We start from the raw sequence: 24,113 nt of genomic DNA, 5'->3' as shown, positions 1-24,113 counted from the left end.
TTTAGGTCTCTGAGAGATTCTTATGGTCATTGAGTGTGTTTCCACTCAGGGTGTGTGAAGTGTGTGTTAAAATGTTTCATATTCAGTCACACAATAATCAGTTTGACTGTGTGTTCTGCTCTTATGAGCTCACAGCGCCCTCTAGTGAGACACACACAAACTGTGGAGAGCCTATTTCTATCTCTCTCTGTCTGTCTGTCTGTCTCTCTCTCTCTCTCTCTCTCTCTAGTTTGAAAGTAACTTTAAACTGCATATTTCCTTTTAAAGAATATATATATTAAATCTATTCAAGTCAATGTTTCTATTCTAATCCTAAAACAAACAACAGCCCTCGCTCATTTCAGTTTCATGACATTTTACAATGAAGAAATGTTTGTAAATCAAATGCTGTCACAAATGATATGCTTCAGATTGAGAACTTGCGAGTTTCATGAAGCTGCAAAAACATCTTTCCTATAAATTGAGGAACATCTGATAACTTTGTTGAGATCTCTTATGAAACTTCAGACAACTATAAGAGACATACAACTCTGCAGGTCCTCATTCAATTTCATTGTCAAGAGAAACAATATCAAAAAGATATTTTTTCTTGTGAAATATGATGTTGAATGATGTTGTAAGGCCATTTTTATCATGTATACTGTATGAATGATATATGTGTGATGTGTGTGTGTGATGCAGGGTCAAGCAGGTCCGTCGGGCAGCTCAGGTGATAAAGGTCCTCCAGGTGAACCTGTGAGTATTCAGAGGAAAACTCTTTCTTCTGATAATGTCTCTTTGATGTAGGCCAAGCTTCTGTTCTTCTCCTCAGTTAAAAAGTAAGAGAGGGATTTGAATAAAATGCATACGTCTATTTCCATAGTTTGTGTAACCTTAATTTAAAGTTTTTTTAGTTTTATTTAAACAGATCTCCTGTGTAAAGAGTGGATGAAACATAGATCGACCACTTAGTTCATTCCGTGTGCGTGCGTCATGAATATTTAACTGTAATTTATTGTGTGCGTGCTTGTTTGTGATAAATTGTGGTTCATTTCTTATCTTTATTTCAATGCTTTTGATTGTTTAGGGTTCCAGAGGTCCTCCAGGAGATCCAGGACCCGATGGAGAACAAGGCCATGAGGTATGACTTAAGTTTACCTGACTTTATGCTACATACCGTTGAAAGAAAAAGTATGTGAACCCTTTGGGCTTACTTGGATTTCTTCATAAATTGGTCATAAAATGTGTTCTGATCTTCATCTAAGTCACAACAATAGAAAAACACAGTCTGCTTAAACTAATACCGCACAAACATTATACGTTTTCATGTTTTTATTGAACACAACATGTAAACATTCATAGTGCAGGGTGGATAAAGTATGTGAAACCCTAGACTAATGACTTCTCCAAGAGCTAATTGGAGCCAGGAGTCAGCCAACCTGGGGTCCAATCAATGTGATGAGATTGGATGTGTTGATTAAAGCTGGCCTGTCCAATAAAAAACACACACCAGTTTTGAGTTTGCTGTTCTGAAGAAGCGTTGTCTGATGTGAACCATGCCTCGCACAAAAGAGCTCTCAGAAGACCTACGATCAAGAATTCTTCACTTACATAAAGCTGGAAAGGGCTACAAAAGTATATCTAAAAGCCTTGATGTCCATGTGTCCACGGTAAGACAGACTGTCTACAAATGGAGAAAGTTCAGCACTGTTGCTACACTCCCTAGGCGTGGTCGTCCTGTAAAGATGACTGCAAGAGCACAGCGCAGAATGCTCAATGAGGTGAAGAAGAATCCTAGAGTGTCAGCTAAACACTTACAGAAATCTCTGGCACATGCTAACATTTTTGTTGACAAATCTACAATAAGGAAAACATTAAACAAGAATGGACTTCATGGGAGGACACCACGGAGGAAGCCACTGCTGTCCAAAAAAAACATTGCAGCACGTTTGAAGTTTGCAAAAGAGCACCTGGATGTTCCACAGCAATACTGGCAAAACATTCTGTGGACAGATGAAACCAAAATTGAGTTGTTTGGAAAGAACACACAACGCTATGTGTGGAGAACAAAAGGCACAGCACACCAACATCAAAACCTCATCCCAACTGTGAAATATGGTGGAGGGGGCATCATGGTTTGGGGCTGCTTTGCTGCCTCAGGCCCTGGACGGATTACTGTCATCGATGGAAAAATGAATTCCAGAGTTTATCAAGACATTTTGCAGGAAAACTTAAGACCATCTGTCCGCCAACTGAAGCTTAACAGAGGATGGACGATGCAACAGGACAACGACCCAAAGCATAGAAGTAAATCAACAACAGAATGGCTTCAACAGAAGAAAATACGCCTTCTGGAGTGGCCCAGTCAGAGTCCTGACCTCAACCCGATTGAGATGCTGTGGCATGACCTCAAAAGAGCGATTCACACCAGACATCCCAAGAATATTGCTGAACTGAAACACTTTTGTAAAGAGGAATGGTCCAAAATTTCTCCTGACTGTTGTGCAGGTCTGATCTGCAACTATAGGAAACGTTTGGTTGAGGTTATTGCTGCCAAAGGAGGGTCAACAGTTATTAAACCCAAAGGTTCAGATACTTTTTCCACCCTGCACTATGAATGTTTCATGTTGTGTTCAATAAAAACATGAAAACGTATAATGTTTGTGCGGTATTAGTTTAAGCAGACTGTGTTTCTCTATTGTTGTGACTTAGATGAAGATCAGAACACATTTTATGACCAATTTATGAAGAAATCTAAGTAAGCCCAAAGGGTTCACATACTTTTTCTTTCAACTGTACTTAAAGGGAACCCAGGGTATAGAGAGAGATGTATGGCTTAATACGTTGTTAAATCCTCACACGACTAGCATTTTTCATTTGAAACACATCAAATAATTTAATTTCTTTAAAAACCCCTAAATGTAATCCATTTTAACCTAAGGAGGCCGCCATGTTTTTATTCGATGACATGGCATGGTTGCACGAACAGGCAGCCAAACTGAACACAGTCAGTTCTTCATTAAATAGAAGGTGTAATCCTTAAATAATAAAGAAAATAAAGATGCTATTGGTGTATATTCATACATTCTAATATTGTTGGTCAGAAACAATTCAAACATACATATTACTAACCAAAAATCATTGCGAATTTAATATATAAAAAGATGTTTTAGGCATTATAAAATGAATTTTATCCAGATTTGGACGTTTTAATGCTGATTTATCAACATCAGTAGTCTAACTTTATTGTCTTCTCTCTCTCAGTCATTAGCTGACAGGGGCTGATATTCACATAATGCTCTAATGCAGAATAAATGACCAAACTGCAAGCATCTTATTATTGTGTTTTTCAGTATATTCTCATTATGTATTATGGTGGATGGTGGATGCCGATGTCTTAAACAGTATTAAATGTCTTAAAGGCGGTAGTTTAAAACTATGATTTAATGCATGTTTACCTTAAACAGACGCTTACTGATACTGAACGCATTCTTCTTTTATGGCAGGCACAGCTGCTTGTGCAAAAATGGACATACGACCACCTACTGTCCCTGTGTATTTATCTGATCTTATGTTTGACGTCTCATATTTGACTGTTATATATGGAAAACGTGTGTGCTTCGCTGTAGCGTTAAGAGAACGGGTCTAGGTTGCAACCATTTGACGTCACAGATTTTGACTCAAAAACAAATGTCGGCCTCGGAGTAAAAATATTTGTTCAAAGTTTATGTATACTGTGACAGTTACACTGTTTTAATTCCACATTTATAAATTCAATGTATTAAGCCATACATCTCTTTATTCCCAAGGTTCCTTTTAAAAGAGTGTCGATGAACACAACACATTACATTCAATACAGAACATTCAATCACACAATAATTCACTTCTTAAAGAACCCCAATGTTGTCTTAGCTCTATGTTTTAGATCAGTTTTCTTCCTTTTCATTCTTTTCTGCTCCTCTACACACTCAGGGACCTGCAGGACCTGAAGGAGAGCAGGGGCCTTTGGGTGAACCTGGGGTCAAGGTGAGATTCTAGATTAGGAGCGATTGATTCAGGGTTTCTGCCAGAGGTCTCGGTGTCTCTCTCATTCTGCGTGTCTGTAGGGTGAAGTTGGGCCTGTTGGAGGAGAAGGTGAACCGGGTCAACTGGGCATCAGAGTGAGTCATTAATGCCCATATGGGATATGGGTGTATGGGAACAATCCCAGCATGCTTTGCGCCATGGTCATGTTAATTGCCTGATTCTAGATGTTTGTTTCAGGGTCTTCCGGGACCACCTGGAGAGGAGGGACACCAGGGGAAAGACGGACCGAAGGTAAGATTTGACAGAAACGAGAGCTGCTTCACATTCTTGTGGGACGTTGGTGCTGACACGGGGCATAATGGAAAATCAATGTTTTTAATCCCTGCTGCATCAACGGGGATCAAAATAAAATGTTTTTCTTTGCGTTTCCTAAATATTTCACATTATAGTGAAATCGCAGCCTTTTCATACTTTCATGTTCTTGTGTCTCAGGGCAAGTCAGGTGACCGCGGACCAACGGGAGAAGGTGGAGAAAGGGGCGAGGTGGGGATCTCTGGACCCCCAGGACCTCCTGGAGACGCTGGGAAAAAAGGCTTTACAGTAAGTAACAGGAGGCGGATGTGACGTGTCAGAGTTTTAAGATCATCTGACATGTGCCTCGATGAAGAGAATGTGAACTTAAAGCAGATATTTCTTCACCAGGGACCTGAAGGAAAACTGGGTCTGGCTGGAAACCGCGGCCGTCCGGGAAAAAAGGTAACGGGCATCTACGGTCATCGCCTTAAAGTCTAGCAATACTATTGTGCAAAATGCATTTATTCCTTGTATGGTCCTGTAGGAGTTTTCTTCCACTTATTGATGATTTATTTGACTTGATTTTCTTTTCTGAACTTGATATAGGCCTGGGCATATCTTTTATTAAAGCATGAATAGTTTATACTTCACTCATGTCACTACTGAGGTAGTTAAACAACAGAACGTGTCGAAGATTCAATTATCTCCCTCTCTCTCTCTCTCTCTCTCTCTCTCTCTCTCTTTGCTAGGGTGAGAAAGGCTCATCGGGTCACCTTGGAGAAACGGGCTCATCGGGTGAGACGGGACAGACGGGGGAGCGAGGTCTCAAAGGTGCTCGTGGGACCAGAGGACCTGCAGTTAGTGTGCTTCTGTTTAAAGATCAAACGCTCATTCTTTCTCTGCATCTTCTGATGTCCAGGTCTCGGATTTGACTGTTATCACTGTCATAGCCAGAAACTCATCACTGTCACACAGCCGTGCCAGAAAATACACTGCAAAAAGGCTTTTCCAGTAGAAATGTCTAAACATTCTTGAATCAAGATGCATTTTCTTAATGAGCAAAATCACCTAAGAAAATGAGTCTTGCTTTAAGACTAAGTGTGAGCTTAAAACAAGCAACGAAAATCTGCCAAAGACACAAATTCTGTATGTGTTTATAAAGCAGTTTTGCTCTCCCTGATATAGTGGCTCCATCCACACATGACAGCAACAGATAATAGTTGACATCTAGATATCTCCAAACATCATAAAATCATCTTTCCTTCAGACTTGGACTGCTTTTATGTTATGACATTAGCAAGATTTGAAACTGAATGAAAGTGTTATGATGGGATTTACATGAATGTCATGAGAGATTTGGATATTCAGAAGCTTTACGTCAGTTTCTTTTTATTTTGCCGTCATGTTTTCGTGGGGATTTAAAGTCACTGATGAAATTTTTGATGTGAGCATACTTGAGGAAACCTTTCATCTGGTTTTTAAAGTAAGCAGATGGTTTTCCAGGAAGCTCTTCTGGTTTATTTGCAGCATAGGATCCTTTTTTAAATGTCTGCTTGAGGATTTCAGGATGTTGTGTTTATTTTTAGCAGGTTGTTTGTTAAAGTATGAACACAGCTAAGGTTTGTGTCTGTTCGTTTGTTTATTTCCAGGGTCGACCTGGAGTTATGGGACCACAGGGAGAACAGGGACTGGAAGGTTACACAGTGAGTAACAATATCTGTCTGTGTAACAAGACACGCCTGCAAATTAACACACAAACACGCGCACACACAAACGCACGAACACACAAACACACACACACACAAACAAAAGCACACACACAAACACCATGAACGCACACACACACAAACACACGCACAAACACACACACTCACAAACGCATGCATACACACGCACACACATTAGTAATTGAGCTCCAGAAGTCCGAGTTAAAGACATCAATGCAAGAAGGATGTATTTTCACTATTACTGTAACGCTTTGTTTCACGTGTTTCTGGTGAGAAATGTTGCTTTATAATCGTCTTCATCATTAAACGTCACCAATGCTTTTGTCTGCTTCACATACTTTTCTGTGAAACACAGCGTGCACAGACAGAGAGATGCTGACAGTGAAATATATCTGTGATCATCAAAGGTCTCTTTAAACTCTGCTGGGCCCATCAAATCTCATTGTTTATATAGTTCTTCTCTCTTTTCTCTGATTGTAGGGTCATGCTGGCAAGCCCGGTCCTGCGGGACCCCCAGGACCAAAGGGAGAAAAGGTTATATCCTCATACCCATTTGACATGAATCTCCATGGAAACGCTGTGTTTGGCTTATACATCTACATGGAAGACTTAGAACACTTTAGACACGTTTCAGACACTTGAATTTGATCAAATACATTTGTTAGGACTGGTGTGTGCAATCTTTTTATGATCTGAGTTTGACTGAGTGTGTGTTTTTTCCTCAGGGTTATCCCGGTGAAGACAGTAAGACCGCCGGACCTCCTGGGCCCTTAGGTGAACCAGTAGGTCTTAATTCTTACTTTATTTTCTGTTGCTGTCAAACCTCTGGATCTCTCAGCGTTATTTACAACACTTGACCAAAGAAAGAAAACAGCATCTGTATGTGTTTTTGTGTGTGAACAGGGAGGTCCTGGAGAGAAAGGTGAACGTGGGGAACCAGGAGACATTGGATATCAGGTTAGTGGTGCCCTAACAACACCCTAGCAACACCTTAGCAATCAACCAGAAATAGCCTTGCAACAATTGTAGCACCATTCTTTGCACAACAGGTGAAAAAGCACCACCATGTTTAAGTGTCGATCAGATAGTGACAGTGAATTATTTAGTTTTATCACGATATCAGTAATCACTGTTCTTAATATCAGATAGCAGCATGCTAAAAAACACTCGAAACAACTTGCTGGACACATAGCAACACCCTAGTAACAGCACTGTAAACTCATCAGAGACTACATACAATGGGCTAGTTGCACAAAATGGTGCCAAAGTCAGCAGACTAATTTCAAGTGGTATAACACCATTGAGTTGTTTTAGCTCAACCAAGTGCTCAGCAATATAAAGAGGATATCACATGCAATATCATAGACATTACGTGGCACCAACTTAACTTCCGGTAGACCTCTGCAAGAAAGTTCAGATTCATTTAAAACAATGAATGTGCAATAAAATATAACTATGAATAACATATAATTTTTTTTATATAACCAGTCCACAGAGACGGGCCGTGCTCAGACTCAGATTTGTTATGTCAACACTGCAGTGATGTTCCGTCTGTGTGTGTTTCAGGGTCATACAGGGGTCGCAGGGGTGCGAGGAGCGCTCGGTCAGCAGGGATCTCCTGTAAGTTTTTCTCCTGTAATGAAGATCAGTGTGGTCGACTGTGAGCATCTGTACTGACATACAGCCTCCAGCTGCAGATCCTCCACTGCCTCTCCAAAACAGTCTTAACTAGAGATGTAACGATTCTCTCAGCTCACGATGTGATCAGATTCACGATACTGATGTCACGATACGATTCATTCATGCTTCATTTTTACAAAATCAGTTGAGACAAATTAGAAATGCAGAACTTTCCTTTAATTATTTCTCAAGTGCTGCACATTTCTTTGAAAAATAAAGATGTGTTTCATGTCAAATAACAAAACTAAATGGACATTTTAAAACAAATTCCAAATGAAATAAAAAACTAATGATACAAAAGTCTCTATAAAATAAACAAACTATCCATGTTTTGCAAGTTTGCATACACAGCGACATCTGCTGCTCAAAACATGTATTGCCATTCAAATGACATCTCAACCGGCTTGAATCGTCACATATTATCACTGTTGGGTAAGTTACTTTAAAAGAGTAGTTAATTACTAATGACATATTCAATAGTGTAATTAGATTACTGTACAAATGACTCTCTCCAAAATGTATTTCATTTCTTATTACTAATTACTTTCTATATCCTACAACAACCTTGACTAGTTCAGTGATTTAAGAATAGACATGAATTGCTTATTTGATTCATTGACATTAATTAACTACAATTATTCTTATTAAATGATCAAAGTATACAAATGTGAGATGGACACATTAAACTAGTAAATTTTAAAGTAAGATTTATAATTTGGATGTCGTTTCCACTATTGAATATATTACACAATATTTAGTTCAATTACATTAGAAGTAACTGTAATTTAATTACAGAAAAATAAGAGTAATCCCTTACTTTTCTATTTCGAGGCAAAGTAATTTAATCACAGTGACGAATTACCTAATAACACAACACTGTATATTATAATCGATTTTCCACTGGTTCATGGTGATTCGTTACATCCCTAGTTTAACATATCAACACTGTCACATGAAGTTAATAACTGTACATTTAATGATTCAATTAAATATATTGAACAATTCTCTGTCTGCATCTGATTTTTAACTGAGTTTGGTGCGAAGCTTTTATATTGGGGTGCACCAATGACCCCTTTAAATGCGGTTTAGGTAGGCATCTTGTTATGTAGTGGAGTTTTGTTGGCGTGCTTTTCTAATGAAATGATTCTCATAATTCTCACCTCATTCTTGAGGTGTGGATCCTGGGCTCTGTCCACAGAAGAAACATGAAACATGAGTGTCTGCTGAATAAATCCATTTAATGAAATTAAAATATACCGCTCGCCGGGAGAATGACATGAACGGCTCCAGTAACATGAGTTTTGTGTTTTTATCTAAAGGTTTAAACAAGTAGAACGGCGTTGTGTTGTGTTTTGTTACAACTTCTTACAGAATGACTTTCAAGAGGATTTGTTTTTTAGGGATCTCCAGGGTTACCTGGTCAAGAAGGACCAATGGGCGAGAAAGGAATTGAGGTTTGTGTGCATGAATGTACATTAGGTGTGTTTTGTGTTTGCTTTAATGTCTATATTACAGGTTTTTAAAGTAAACTCACACATCTTGTCTGTTTTGTGTTAGTTTATTTTTAGATGTAATTGATGTGTTCACACACCAGATGACGTACACATAACAGCCCATAGAAACATATGCTAATGAGGCGTCTATGTATATATATCTATGATGCTGAAAGTAGTTTGCATCTTTACTATTTCGCTCAATGACTGCAAAGAATGACATTTTTGTCTAGTTTTTAGTAAAAAAGATCTAAAATATCCAATAACTTGACAAGAAAAGTGACCTAAGATATTTAGTCTTGTTTTATAAAAACTTGTATAAGAATTAAGCAAGTTTATGGTCAAATTAAGCATAAAAAGCTGCCAATGGGTTGAGAAAAATAAACTTGAACATAGTTTGAACTTTTTCTCAGGTACCTAGTTCAATTTTATTTTTCTCATCCCATTGGCCGAATTTTTTTGCTTGTATTTATCATAAACTTACTTAAACATAATAGGTCACTTGTTTTGTCTAGAAAATGCATCTAGATTTAAGAATGTTTAGTTTTTTGTACTACAAAACAGACAAAAACACTCAGAAAGTATTGAATTTTTGCAGTGCGTCATCTTAAAATTTAGAAACCAGTTATTGTGTATTTGTGTTGTGTAGTGGAAAGTGTTCTCTCGTGCTTCTTTTTCCATCCATCATTCATATTCCCCCTGTATAAAGAGCAAACACCCGCGGGCAGTTTCAAATCTCCATGAAGAGACTTTGGCCACCCACGGTGTCTTTAATTCAATGTTATCTGCTGTTCTTCACATAAACGGATGAATGAGAAAATATTATGGCTGTGAATTCCACCGATGACAAGCTAAACTCAGGGATTATAGATGATTATTTATCACCTAATGGAGAAACGTTTCTTTCAATTCAGAATTGAGCTGCTGGTGTTTGTGTGGGTATAAAATGTCAGCGTTGGGTTTTTGTGTGTTTTTTAGGGGCTCGCTGGTAAGAAAGGATCCCGAGGTCCTCCTGGAGCGCCAGGTCTGGAGGTGAGAGGACAAAACAAACTTCTTTTGCCTCTTCTATTGTGATGTGATTTAAAACCCTCAACATGTGCAGTCTCCCTTAAATAAATCATGTGACTCTCTGAATGTTTTGTTCGATTTCATTTTTCAGGGTCCTGTTGGTTTTCCGGGACTGAGAGGAACGTCGGGGTACCCAGGCTCTGACGGGCTAACTGGTCTTCCGGGGTTACCAGGTGTCCCTGGATCAAAGGGGCGTACGGTGAGGATGAAATAAAGAATACAACCACAAACACACACATTTTGGCCAAGACACTAAACAGAAAGTCTTTTGGTATGTTTTACGTTTGCAGGGTCAGCGTGGTGATACGGGTCCAGAGGGGAGGGCGGGGCTTCCTGGTCCTCGGGGTGAGCTTGGACTTCCCGGTGTCGTTGGAGAGAGAGGGCCTGCGGGGTTGAAGGTCAAAAACACTTTTTCACATGGACAGAAGTGTATTACTTTCTGAGATGATAACTGGACACTATTTAATTAATCAAAGAAATCTGACCATGACGTCATTTGTTCTGTGCTTCATGTGTGTCAGACTTTTTGACCTGTAGCTTCACGTTTCTCATGCTGACTGTTGTGTCATGTGCAGGGTGAGAGGGGTTTACCTGGTGACAGAGGTGGAGCGGGCATCAGAGGCATGGAGGGGGCGACGGGTGACCAGGGCATGACAGGACAGCCAGGAGCCAAAGGACAGCCAGTGAGTGATTTACTATAGTTTACTCGAGTAAAAGTGTAGTAACCATGTTTTGTTTTGTTAGTTGTACAACCTTTCTTTTACTACAAATACTAGAGTTATAGAAGATAGAGTCTATTAAGTGCCTTTATTTTTCAGTCTTTTGTTTAACTCTTTCCCCTCCAGCCTTTTTAAAAAAAAGTTGCCAGCCTATGCCAGCGTTTTTTAACATTTTCACCCAACTTTAATGGCTCACACAACATTTTCTGTAAGGAATATATGGACAAACAATATGTCCAATGAAAGAACAGAGTATCTGCTTTTAAACAAAAGAAACTGTATTCTTCTATGTTCATTTGTTATTTTTTTATCACTCCGTACAGGTGGGTAGGTTTCTTCAAAAATGCATCATTTTGATTAAACAGCTGAGATAATTAACGTTTTTTGTCAAAGATTCGACCCAGATTCCACTTAGAATAATCATTAAAAACCGCTAAAAGGTATACATTCTAGGTTCTGGGATTCTGTACTTTTTCCCAGAGCTGTGTAATAGCACCACCTGCTGTACACCAGTACAAACACTGATTGCCGTAATAACTCGTCTTTGGCGGGGAAAGAGTTAAAGAGTCACCTCACTTGAGGTGTCTGTCCTTCACTTAAGGTGATGGGATATTCCTCACATCAGACATCTGAAAGTCACTCTCGCTGGGACTGGTACAGAAAATCTGTTATTTACAAATCAGGGGCCGGATTTTCTTAAGATCAATTATACGAAGTTCCTCAATGTTCGTACATGCAATTCTCAAATATTTTCTTAAGAACATCTTAATATTTGACGTAAGAATAAAATAATATGATTTAACTGGCTTGCTCATGTAGTAACTGTATATGTATATCTATACAATAAACTTAATGTGTGTAACAAGCACATCGGATTATTATGTAGACATATTAGCATGTGATGTGTTAAACGGCATTTACGATGCATGTTAACTAATATGTTTGCAAGCTTTAAAAAATATGCATATTATAGTATATAAAAAAACTTTTTGTATCTTACTACGACATAAGACTTGTGACCCTCTCCGTTTCGAGTCACTTTGTCCCAGAATAATGTAAAAAGCAGTATAATAATGAAAGCTAAAGTAAGGGTGCTAGACCTTATTATTAACCAATATCAAAATAAATATTACTTAATGGCTAGTAAACGCCATTAAGGCGAAATTCTTTTTAAATTTTCTAAGATCATTCTTGAAAATAAATTTCGGAACGGTCTTAAGAAGTTTTTTCGGGAAAACATAACATTAAAAAGTTTTTTCTTAAATTAGAATTTAAGTGAAAACATGGCAGTTAAGAATCATTTTCTTCTGAATGTTTTGTGAATCCGGCCCCAGCTCCGAACAACATCCATATGTGGTTTGCAATCCTAATAAAATCTGACTTTAGGAAATGAATGTCATTCTGAAAATCTCAGATCAAATCTCTGACAATGTGTTTTCAGTTGCTCAAGCGTCATCGTGATGGATTGTAAGAAGGTGATGATTATGTAAGTCTCTGTTCAGCAGGGGGTGTAATGAGATCGCTGAATAAATAAATAAAAAAAGTGGTCTTACGTAACTCAAACAAAGTCTGAAACCGAGCTGGAATTCCAGGAGTACAGAGAGGGAATATCATTTTACAACCCCGTGTTTGAATAATCTGAGCGCTCACCCGGAGATTTCCATCTGAACGTCGACATACCTGGACTGTGTGTGGACCACATGTCACAAACCACAAACATGTTTTGGCGCCCATAAGCTCATGAATCAAAGAAAATGTTGTTTATGTGAAAACGTTAAAATGCAGAAAGGTTTAACTGTGTACAGTGTGCTGGATTCCGACCCGCTCTTCTCTCAGTCATGTTGTTGTGTTTTATTATCTGCAGGGTGAGGTGGGTGATGCCGGCGTGGTGGGACTCCAGGGATTCCCAGGACCCAAGGTGAGAACTCAAACCCTGAGGGTTCTAAACAACACTTGCACAGACATTAAACATCAAACTGAAGACGATCCCTGAGTTTATCCAAAAATGAAGATCCTGTCGTATTTACTCCCCCTTGTGTCATGTCAACACAAAAGAAGATATTTTGAAGAATGTTGAAGAGACATTTCTCTTAATATCTTCATTTGTGTTCCACTGATGAAAGACTTAGATTTACAGAAACTTTAGGAGGAATTAATGATGACAGAATTTTTGGATGGACTTTCCCTGAACAGCAACAGATAACATGATTGATTTTCCTGATTCTCACATTTCTTTCTGCTAATTTGCACCATTTGTTCACAAACACACAAGAAGAGATGTTATTCCCATTTATTTGCATCTATAACACCGGACTCGTTGTTTGGAGGGTTCAGCTTTGGAAACTCTTTGATTTTTGTGTGGTTGTTTCAGGGTCCAGGTGGAGATGTTGGTCTGGCCGGTGTTCATGGACCCAAAGGTCCTTCTGGTGTTCCCGTGAGTCTCTATTGATGTGTTACAGTCTTATTTTCTTGTCCGGCCTCTTCGCACCTCAATTCATCTCATGTTGTCTCTCATGTCTTTCTCAGGGTTTCTCAGGTCCTGTAGGTCCATCAGGAATGATCGGCCCGCTCGGAAAGCCAGTGAGTTGCAGCCTCAGCAGATTTCAAGCAGTGCTTATAAAAAAGTGTGCTTATTACAATATTTGTTTGAATTTTGCTCAGTTTACGTTTGATTTTTCTCAGGGTCCCAGAGGCCTGAAAGGAAGCCGGGGTGAGATGGTAAGATCTGTCGTCTGATATTCTCACGGCTGTTTAGTCTGGAGTCGGATCAGAGTTTTACACATATATCATCAGCGCACACACTTTCATCTGTTCAGTGTGTAAAAATAGACTTTATATAACGCTCAATGAGTGCTTGAAATGCTAGATTCCCTTCAGTGACATTACAACCCCACGTTAGCCGGATGAGAGTCAGAAAAGATAAACATTCACACACACTGAATCTGCTCTCTGTAGGGTGCAGTACACACTCCCACCTGAGGGGGCGACATCAGTCCGTTACTGACGCACCTCATGTGTTCATCTCTGGTTCCTTGAGATGACAAAAACCTGTTCAATGCTTCAAGACAGTTGAAATAAAATGAAGAATAGAGACGATATTTATTTTCATTTTTTGCTCCAAACCTGTGACTTGTTTTACGAAGAATTCAAAGTGACCTGAGTTCCAGAAAAGAGTTTTGTGAAGTTTCTGATTCATTGTTGACTTGTTTAATACAGGTGGTCGTCTGTGTGCAAACAGTCACTTAATGTGAAAAATACACCATTTTTACACAGAACAAATAATGAAAATAGGATTTTTTTGTCTTATTAGTAAAAAGTTTACTATTCAACACTTTGGGCCATATCATACACCCGGCACAGCGCAAGTGTTTTAGCTAGTTTCAGCCAGACTCAGTTCTCATTTTCCTGTCCTGCGTTTCCTCTCTGGAGAAGCGTCCGGTCTTTTAATTCAGCCGTGAAAATAGCAAATCCGTTTAGACCATGTGCCCGGTCGCGTTTTCCTGTCCTTAAACTAGTAGAAGTGGACTCAGACACTCCCTGAGTGCACCTGCGTAGTGCGCGGTAGATCATGCGCTTAGTTCTTGAAAATACGGCCCTTTGTCATCTTTGGAGTTGTTATTACCATTCAACACTTTCATTGCATTAGAAAGAGAAGCTCAACCTTTCTTCTTAAAATTTATTTGTGCTTCACCGGTGAATATAAATATAATACGAGGTCAGAATGACACAAAAACCACTGGGTTGAATTGTTTTGATGAATTAATCCTTTAAATCCTGAAACTTTTGGGAATAGCTTCCACTTAAATCTCAGATGATTTTGGATCATGTTCACTCGTTTATCTTGAAAATGTTGGTCTGCCGAACTACACGACGACTCATTCATCGACTCTGTGAGCTTACAGAGTTGCACAAACATTCAGTTTTTAACTTCAAGAGCTGAACTGTGAACTGTTAATTCTCTGTTTACTCCAGAGATGTGATAATACTGTAGGATTGAATGTAAATGTTTGTTTTAACAGGGACCTCGGGGGCCACAGGGCAGTCCGGGACCGCAGGTTTGTTTTCTGAGAATATAATCATTTCTGTTGTTCTTTATGTGCTGATATTGTTTGTTAGTTAGCGATGCGTTGCAGGACCACAACTGTAAACATCAGCTTTTACCTAATAACATCTCAGAGATGATACGTTTTGATTTTGTGGAGAAAATGACAAATGACGTCATCATGTTTATAATAATCTATAACCTTGGTGGATATTGAGATACACCCTTGTGTTGTTTTTTTGACAGGGAGCTCCAGGTTTAGCCGGTCCGTCGGTAAGACCTCATTGTGTCTGTATTGTGTTCTATTGTGACAACCATCTCGTGATCTTGAAAAATGAACACATTGAATTGTTTGTGATGAAAGATGATGTTTGTTTGACTTTATATTTGTTCTCTCGTCCCACAGAGACGCATCAATGTCAACACTGCCTTTCAGGGTCTGACGGAGTTTGATGCTTTCCCACACCTGGAGGTAGACGGGATTATCATTTTTATATTACATTTCAATTTATTTATGCACAAATTAACTTCTGATTTTCTGTAATGTACTCTCTGCTTGCAGTCAGGTCGAATACACAGTGGGGAAAAATAACTTTTTAATGTGAAAATCACACAAAGCAAATGTCAAGCTGGATGACACTGAGAAAACACTTTACATTTGGCATAAACCATTTCATACATTTCATTATGAGTTTTTATTTAGAGAAGCAAACATCACTGTGATCATGTTCATCTAACAATCACGCTGTTATTGTTGATGGATCACAGAAACAGAGAAAAAAAACGTTGTAATGAAAAACTGTGTTTTCCATAAACCCTCCAGATGAGATGAACATTTTACGACCATCACATTTCATTTTATTACAAACTTGAATTGTAAACCATCAGTTTTAAATCAACATCACAGCAAACAATGTCTTAATGAATCTCTCTCTCTTTCTTTCTGTTTATAAGGGCTTTGCGTTTCTAAGAGGCCGTTCACACGAGACCGTTTACAACTAAAAAAGGCAAACTGTTTATGCCTTTTGGCTGTTCTTTTGAAAACGGGTCTTGAAGTGCAAGTTTTTGAATATGCCACCGTTTTCGTTTCAGTCCCTTCTTTGGAATCCACATACTATCCGCCCTAATAGTATTGGAAAGTAGAATTAGTATGTCCCTGTAATAATGTTCGTTCTGGATGAAGAAAGGAGGCGGGGTCGGCGTGGCTTGGAAAACAGATTCTCTTACTTTATTTACAATACTTCCGGGTTTTACTCCCCGTATAAACAACATAAACTTTCACTCGATTCTTGGTCGAAGATTCTTTCTTGTATACTCCTGGACGCCACGTCTCTCGTGAGCTCCGCACGTTCGTTTTCCCAGCCGGTCTCTCTCTCTCCTTTCGCTTCTGCCGTTGGGCTTTAAAGCATCTCCTCGCCAATTACTAGAACAAGAAGAAGGTGTTTTCACCAAGCCGTTGATCTGCCTACTCACCGTCTCTCTCCCGACACTCCCTCTCCGCGCAGAGCATGCTGAACCACGCCCCCCTTGCCACATACCCCAACCGCCCGACTCAGGCCGGGGCCCCATCCGGCCTGCAGCTTCCTCCCTCCCCCCTCCTGGAGAGAAAGTCAGCCACCGCCATCTGTGTCCCCGGCCTGTGGATCACCTGGAACTTAAAGGGTTGTAATGCGAGATACCAACGAGTGATCCGGGCGTTGGTATCCTTCATGCGGTGGAGCCACTGGAGAGGCGCGTGGTCCGAACAGAGCGTAAACTCACGCCCCAGGAGATAATAACGGAGGGTGAGGACCGCCCACCGGATCGCCAGGCATTCCTTCTCGATTGTGCTGTACTTCGTCTCCCTCTGTGAGAGCTTACGACTGATGTACAGCACCGGACGGTCCTCTCCCTCTATCTCCTGGGACAGAACTGCCCCCACGCCCCTGTCCGACGCATCAGTCTGCAAGAGAAAGGGAAGAGAAAAGTCGGGAGAGTGCAATAACGGTCCGCCACACAGAGCAGCCTTCACCTGCTGTTTTGAAGGTCGATGCATATCCAATGCCACGAATTGACGAATTGCTTGACAGGGGCGAAAAAACATCCGCAAATTCTGCCTGTAGTTTCACAACATCCGTGACCTGGGAGGAGCCAGAGCGATGGATTGTACTTTGGTGTTCGCTTCTGGACCGAGATCATCTTCTCTACTCACTGTCGTCGCCAGCATCACGGTGTTCGCCTCACTCCACTTTTTGAGGAGATTGAGGTGATAAATGTGATGCGCCCGCTCCTGTCCGATCAAACTACCTCATAATTGAGATCCCCTTTTCGTCGTGTGACCTCAAATGGTCCTTGCCACTTGGCGAGTAATTTAGAACTGGACGTTGGGAGTAATACAAGCACTTTTTCTGCCGGTGCAAATTTGCGTAGTCTGGCACCCCTGTTATATTGTCGGCTCTGTCTGTCCTGGGCCTTTAACAAATTCTCCATTGAGAGCCGCCCCAGTGTATGGAGTTTTGTTCGCAGGTCCAGGACATATTGAATTTGTTTTTTGCTCGCGGAAGGTCCTGCCCTCCAAACCTCTCTTAGGACTTCTTAAACCCCACGAGGCTGACGACCATAGAGAAGCTCAAAGGGGTAAACCCTGTGGAGGCTTGGGGGACCTCGCGAACCGCAAATAACAGGGGCTCCAGCCACTTATCCCAATTCTTGGCGACTTCGTGAACGAATTTCCGGATCATGGTTTTCAACGTGCGATTAAAACGTTCGACCAGCCCGTCCGTTTGTGGGTGGTAGACGCTGGTCCGAATCGTTTTAATCCCCAATAATCCGTACAGTTCGCGGAGGGTCCGTGACATAAACGCCGTGCCTTGGTCTGTGAGAACCTCTTTTGGGATTCCCACACTGGAGATTAAACGAAACAGAGTGTCCGCAACACTGGTTGCAGAAATATTGCGTAACGCCACTGCCTTGGGGTATCGCGTTGCATAGTCCACAATGACCAACGCAAATCAATGCCCTCTTGCTGATCGCTCTAACGGCCCGATCAGGTCCATGCCAATTTGTACAAAGGGGACCTGCATAAGGGGAAGCGGGCATAAAGGTGCCCGTGGGGTGGCCGGTGGGTTTACCAACTGGCATTCAGGACAAGACACGCACCACCTACGCACATTCTCATGAATCCCCGGACAGAAAATTTGGGTCGTTAGTCGATTTACAGTTGCGGTTCGTCCTAGGTTGCCCGCCATTGGATTACAATGAGCCGCCTGGAAAAGCATTTCCCGACGGCTTTTTGGTACGACTAACTGGGTTGTAACCTGTTTGCGGTGAGTGTCCTGGGTCACTCGATATAACCAGTCTTTCAAAATAGCGAACATAACAACATAAACTTTCACTCGATTCTTGGTAGAAGATTCTTTCTTGTATACTTCTGGACGCCATGTCTCTCGTGAGCTCCGCATGTTCGTTTTCCCAGCCGGTCTCTCTCCTCTCCTTTCTCCTCCTGTAGTTTTTCTGTAAATATTTGCAGACTTTTTGCCCAGACTGACATTTGTGCTGCACAATTCACTAGAAGTTTGTTTGTTTATTGTTTATTTTTACAGGGACAATGCACAATTAAAAGTAATTGCACCAGAGTCAGCTAATAGCTAATTTACATCTGCTGTCCCTGGTTACATTGAAGTATTATTTAATAAGCAGAAAATGTGTAAATGAGAGCGGCTTTTTGCACTTTGTTGTATAAAAATGCAGCACTTTATGCAACAGTTGAGACAGTAAACGCAAGTACGATTAGATGACAACATGATTATGATGATTAGCATATGAAGAGTCGATAGGCAAAAAATTACTTGTACACAAGATGTTCAAAAACAATGTTTTCATTGTGCATTAAAATTAATAACGATAAAACTGCAGTTTGGTTCTTTTTATTAAGTGATAATAAAAAATACAGCTAACTAACACAATAAAAACATGATTTAATTTTTTATCTGTTTTTCCAAATAGACTCTTCATATAGAGTTGATTTGTTTTTTAGTGTATTTAAAGTTGTTTTAAATGTTTATTAAAAGCAAGTTTTGTAATAATAATTATACCGGACCTTTGAGGTTGACAAGAATTCAGAAGTCCCAAGCTGTGTCTGAATTTGCCCCCTATCTCCTATTTAGTGCACTATATCGGGTGTCCGCCATTTTATAGTGTTGTCCAAATTAAACAACTACAACCTACATTTGTTCACTACTTTTTAGCCACAATGCATTTAGATTTTGAGTGTACATCCGATGTACAGTGTTTTATTTGAAATATATTAATTCATTTAATTAAAGGTAATAAATGTAGTCGTAAATAATGATGCCAAACATTTGTTTGTTCTCTTTATTAAAAAACGAATACAAGAAACAGTAGACTATTAAGCATTCGCTATATTCCAACACAGAAACAGTTCATACTATTAGGGCTAGTATAAGAAGGCGAATTGGAACGCAAAGCGTGTAAGCTGCAAGACATTCTTTCTGAAAGCGTTGGCGTCACGCGCATGTGTATATGGCGCTCGGCCGCGCAACTATAGCCTAAACAATAGCCTAAACAACCTGTAACAAACTGTGAGCTCTCGCTGCCTGACTGTGTATTAATGTTTCCAAACTTTAAACACACATATATGTTGATAATAAAATATTAAAAAGCACTTTTGGCTTATAACTGTGCATGTGTATGTGCCAAGGCACGTCCTGTTTCTTCACACAACAACATCGCCACTCACTGGCCTGGCATGCATACTACTGTGTTTTATCCGTTTTCCTGGATCCGTGTAAATGCAGACCTTTTGGATAACGCTGTCATGTGTAAGAGAAACTTTTCAAAAACCTAAAGGAAAAATCTTTTCCTTTTTTTCATCGTGTAAAATAATATCCAGAGGCGTGTGTGTTTTTGTGATTGCTAAGCTAACATGCTGATCGTTCTATGCAGAGTTATCAGAACACAGACGCGTCTCCTCTCCAGCAGAACGCTGAGATCTTCAGAACCCTGCGGTATCTGAACGGCATCGTTACCAGCATGAAAACTCCAGCGGGCACACGAGAAAACCCTGCACGCCTCTGCAAAGACCTGCTGGACTGCCGGAGCAAGATAAGTGACGGTGAGCACTTCTTCAACCCTCCCTGATAGCAATTGCATCAGTGTGCATTATTTCAAAGCATCTCAATACAGCAAAGAATGCACAAATCATCTGCTTCTGTGTTGGTCAGGAATGTTCTGGGTCGATCCAAACTTAGGCTGCACATCGGATGCCATCCAGGTGTTCTGCAACTTCACGGCAGGTGGACAGACCTGCCTGCACCCTCTTACTACAGACAAGGTGTGTGTGACGTTGTAGTAGAGTAGGCGGGGCGAGACCGTGGTTCGAGTCCGGTGAGTAATTGTGAATTAGCGCCAGCTGTGCGTCGAAGAGAGAGGACCGGGCCCGAACTTATGTTATGTTTGTATTAATATATATGTTCATGTTTTGTTCGCCGGCGGTCGTCCGTGAGGGGCCGCCGGCTGTTATATTACTTTAATAAATGTTTGCCGGTTCCCGCCTCCTTCCTTCCTTTTAATGAACCTGTATTACATTGGTGCCGAAACCCGGGAGGAAGGAGAGACATGCTGTCGAAGGGTTCTCGCCGCCGAGTGGCCTCGCGGTGCCGGAGAGTTCGGGCAGCGTGGACGAAGGGCGTCCGCCAGTGGCTACCCGAAGCGGTGGCTCTCGGGAAACGGAAGTGCACAGTGCGGCCACCGTCAAAGCTTCGGTGGAACGGCAACCTTTGCTGCCGCGCCCCTGGGTCGAGGTGGGGTGGCTGTCGTCCAAGCGGGAGCGGGGGGGTTGCCGCCGTCCGCCAGAGGCCGGAGCCTGCGTCCGTCCCCCGAGGGGGAGGAGCAGGGGGCGGAAGTGCTGAGTGCGGCCACCGCCTGCCAGAGGCCGGAGCCTGCGTCCGTCCGCCCAAGGGGGAGGAGCAGGGGACAGGGAACCCGCCCCGACTCCCAGGTAAAGGAGGAGCCACCGCCGGCCACCAGGGGGCGGACGGTCGAGCCGTCCACCGAAGCCCCAGGGCCACCGCAAGGCACCGCGAAGGAGAGTACCCCGGCTGGTTGAGGAACGAGCGGCAGCATGTCAGGGAACTGGACTATAATTTTTTTTCCTCTCTCCCCTCTCTCTTTCCGGTTGCTCCGAGGGCTCCCGTCTCCGTTGTCTCGTCTCGTCGCTGCATACCCCCCACCCCCCCCGAAGGAGGGGGAGGGAGCTTGCACAGTCGCGGGGGTACCCCCCGGCCTGTGAGGGGTGATGGGGGTATGTAGTAGAGTAGGCGGGGCGAGACCGTGGTTCGAGTCCGGTGAGTAATTGTGAATTAGCGCCAGCTGTGCGCACACCGGCCTCGAATCACGTAGGAGATGGGAGCATATAAAAGGAACGAGCGACCGGACCGTCGAAGAGAGAGGACCGGGCCCGAACTTATGTTATGTTTGTATTTATATATATGTTCATGTTTTGTTCGCCGGCGGTCGTCCGTGAGGGGCCGCCGGCTGTTATATTACTTTAATAAATGTTTGCCGGTTCCCGCCTCCTTCCTTCCTTTTAATGAATCTGTATTACAGACGTGTTGATCGTGTCTACATGAGCTCAGTCGTGTCCTGTAGTGTTGCGACTTTCCTCTGGTTGGTTTACAGACCACGTTTGATGTTGGAAAAGTCCAGATGAAGTTCATGCAGCTGTTGAGTGTCAACGCCACTCAGACCATCTCCCTTCACTGCTACAACCACCCGGCGACTATCGTCACGGAGATACCTCCTCCTCTACACTTCCAGGGCTGGAACGGACACGTGTTTAAGGAACACTCATCTCCGAGACCTCCCGGGCTTCTGGATACTTGTGAGGTGAGAGAACGGACTGAGGGATCTGAATCTGAATTAAAGAAGTGCCGGCTGCAGACTCAGCCATTTCTTCATGCGTTTCTATACACAGGTCCGTGATGGTAGATGGCATCAGTCCCGCTTCATGTTTCAGACTCAGGACACGTACCAGCTTCCCATCGTGAGCGTGCAAGGTCTGGATCACTCTCATCCATCAGACAGGCGGCGACAGCTGGAGATCGGCCCCGTATGCTTTCTGTGAAATCACTGAAGGACCCGTGTTTCAAATGTTATGTCAGACCATTGGTGAACTGGATGACTGCGGGGTGTTCTCTCACAGGTCCTGTGGAGTCTCACCTCTCATCGCCACTCTGGAAGATCAAACGCTGTTATGAATGTCTTTCAGAGACGGACAAATTCTTCTGGAGCCCGACACATGTTTTGAGAGACGGATGGCGTGTGTTATTCATTCAGTTGTGTTTGACGGTTCAGAGGAAATCTCGGTGGCCTTTCACACACAAGCGATCCTTAACGTTCACTACCTTGTGTATTGAGTGATAGAGCTCACAATATCCATGCTTACAGTGTCAAACAAGGTTTTTCTGTTGAAATCCGAATCTGTATTTGTACCTCTTGTTTCAGATGGCGCTCTACCTCCTTCATGTGCAGGTGCTTGTGTTCGGGCGTGTTGAGACCCAAAACATACTCTGTGTTACACACAAGCTTCATTACCCGCGTGCGTCCTCGCATTCTGCAAGCGCACTCCATAACACAATGAAAGCAATCCCAGCACGAAATGCCGTCAGTTTTGGGTCTCAGGTCAACTACTGTCAACAGTTTGAAGAAAATCTTGCTGAGCGAGTCAGTTTAAATGTGTGCATATATCTACCATGTGCGGTTTTATTGACACATACAAGTGAAGGTCACCGGTGTACCGAGGTCGATCCTTGAAATCTTTCCGTTGACATCTTCAGTATGTTTCAGGCCTTTAGGTGTTTGTTTATGCTCGCTTCATAAGTACTTTTGCGTTTGCTCAGAACAAACCTAATTTATATGAACAGTGTTTTATAAGTTATGTTATACGTCGGCTTAATATACTTCAATATGTTCGCGACCCTCGAAGATGAATCACGAGGATCTCATGTACAACGCATTTAAATTATAGCACATAGACAACTGGCAGGAATTTCAGTTCGTCACCAATTGACACAGTTGAAACTAATTGAAATTGTTAAACAACACACTCTTATGCGTTCTGGAAGGGTCGGGCGACTTCTCCATGGTGCTGCAGACAATATTCTGCAATCATTTTATTTTCTTCTCTTGTGTATATTTTGACATTTATATTGGTTATTTATGTTAACTTTTCAAAAATACTGTACTCCAATAAATTATATCTCTCTGGTCACTTATCATTTATTTCACATTTTTATTTATGCCAAATTTGTATTTGTATATAAACACGAATCGTTGATATTGTGTTGTGTTGTCTTCTGGCAGCTGTGATTGGCCAGATTCAGGTCATGTGATCACACAGAGGAAGTAACGCTTCTTAACTTATGATTACACGAAAGAAACTGTCAATATATGTGCCTACAAACAAAACACAATACAAAAATGTAAATATGAAATATTTTGACATTAAATAAAAGGTGTTTTAATCCCCATGTCTTTTATTTTTCATAGTCGCTACCTACAATTGTTTTGGCTTGTTTCCTAATTGCTAATAAAAGTTATTAAAAGTTTATTATGAATATTTCATAAAGAAGTGGAGCTATTCTTTTAAATAGTCTTGTAAGAAGAGATTTTACAATCAACTTTGATGTTAGGCGATGTATTATAGACATACAAAGGTAAACAACCTAAAAACTAATTTCATAGATAAATATAGAAATATTAGTCAGAATAATCAATGTAAGTACTTACATTTTTCATAACGGGCCTATCTACATGTACATTTTAAAATACTGTAAATGAAAATGTTTGTTTTTTATTGTACATTTCAATTAATATCACTCAAACTGCAGTTGGTTTGTTTTAAAATAAGCAGTGTTGGGTGAGTTTCTCTGAAGAAGTAATTAATCACTAGTTACTAATGACATATTCAATAGTGTAATTAGATTACTGTACAAATGACTCTCTCCAAAAAAGATTTAATTACTTATTACTAATTACTTTCTATAACCTACATCAGTCTTGATTAGTTAAGTGATTTAAGAATAGA

General features: G+C 41.2%; 1 protein-coding gene across 3 annotated transcripts in view; it reads left to right on the top strand.

Annotated features, from left to right (window-relative positions):
• The window catches only part of LOC130408868 (collagen alpha-1(XXIV) chain), an 85,859-nt gene extending 62,317 nt beyond the window's left edge, over positions 1 to 23,542 (top strand). For 2 of the 3 annotated variants that reach the window (XM_056732332.1, XM_056732331.1), the window contains 29 exons: positions 682 to 735; positions 1,067 to 1,120; positions 3,952 to 4,005; positions 4,086 to 4,139; positions 4,243 to 4,296; positions 4,498 to 4,605; positions 4,708 to 4,761; positions 5,049 to 5,156; positions 5,949 to 6,002; positions 6,507 to 6,560; positions 6,752 to 6,808; positions 6,930 to 6,983; positions 7,593 to 7,646; positions 9,107 to 9,160; positions 10,178 to 10,231; positions 10,359 to 10,466; positions 10,558 to 10,665; positions 10,843 to 10,950; positions 12,851 to 12,904; positions 13,358 to 13,420; positions 13,513 to 13,566; positions 13,669 to 13,704; positions 15,006 to 15,041; positions 15,275 to 15,301; positions 15,435 to 15,500; positions 19,973 to 20,141; positions 20,251 to 20,360; positions 21,707 to 21,913; positions 22,002 to 23,542. In XM_056732332.1, coding sequence (XP_056588310.1) covers positions 682 to 735; positions 1,067 to 1,120; positions 3,952 to 4,005; positions 4,086 to 4,139; positions 4,243 to 4,296; positions 4,498 to 4,605; positions 4,708 to 4,761; positions 5,049 to 5,156; positions 5,949 to 6,002; positions 6,507 to 6,560; positions 6,752 to 6,808; positions 6,930 to 6,983; positions 7,593 to 7,646; positions 9,107 to 9,160; positions 10,178 to 10,231; positions 10,359 to 10,466; positions 10,558 to 10,665; positions 10,843 to 10,950; positions 12,851 to 12,904; positions 13,358 to 13,420; positions 13,513 to 13,566; positions 13,669 to 13,704; positions 15,006 to 15,041; positions 15,275 to 15,301; positions 15,435 to 15,500; positions 19,973 to 20,141; positions 20,251 to 20,360; positions 21,707 to 21,913; positions 22,002 to 22,151 — 2,217 coding nt within the window. In that variant the 3' untranslated portion in view covers positions 22,152 to 23,542. Of the gene's footprint in view, positions 1 to 681; positions 736 to 1,066; positions 1,121 to 3,951; positions 4,006 to 4,085; positions 4,140 to 4,242; positions 4,297 to 4,497; positions 4,606 to 4,707; positions 4,762 to 5,048; positions 5,157 to 5,948; positions 6,003 to 6,506; positions 6,561 to 6,751; positions 6,809 to 6,929; positions 6,984 to 7,592; positions 7,647 to 9,106; positions 9,161 to 10,177; positions 10,232 to 10,358; positions 10,467 to 10,557; positions 10,666 to 10,842; positions 10,951 to 12,850; positions 12,905 to 13,357; positions 13,421 to 13,512; positions 13,567 to 13,668; positions 13,705 to 15,005; positions 15,042 to 15,274; positions 15,302 to 15,434; positions 15,501 to 19,727; positions 19,849 to 19,972; positions 20,142 to 20,250; positions 20,361 to 21,706; positions 21,914 to 22,001 lie in introns of those variants that run through there. The other variant, XM_056732333.1, reaches the window with a different exon arrangement.
• Positions 23,543 to 24,113: the final 571 nt, after the last annotated feature.

The sequence above is a fragment of the Triplophysa dalaica genome, chromosome 20, assembly GCF_015846415.1.
Source record: "Triplophysa dalaica isolate WHDGS20190420 chromosome 20, ASM1584641v1, whole genome shotgun sequence".
In the NCBI taxonomy this organism is placed as follows: domain Eukaryota; kingdom Metazoa; phylum Chordata; class Actinopteri; order Cypriniformes; family Nemacheilidae; genus Triplophysa; species Triplophysa dalaica.
The sequence above is the reverse complement of the archived record's forward strand: the minus strand, read 5'-3'. Positions and strand labels throughout refer to the sequence as shown.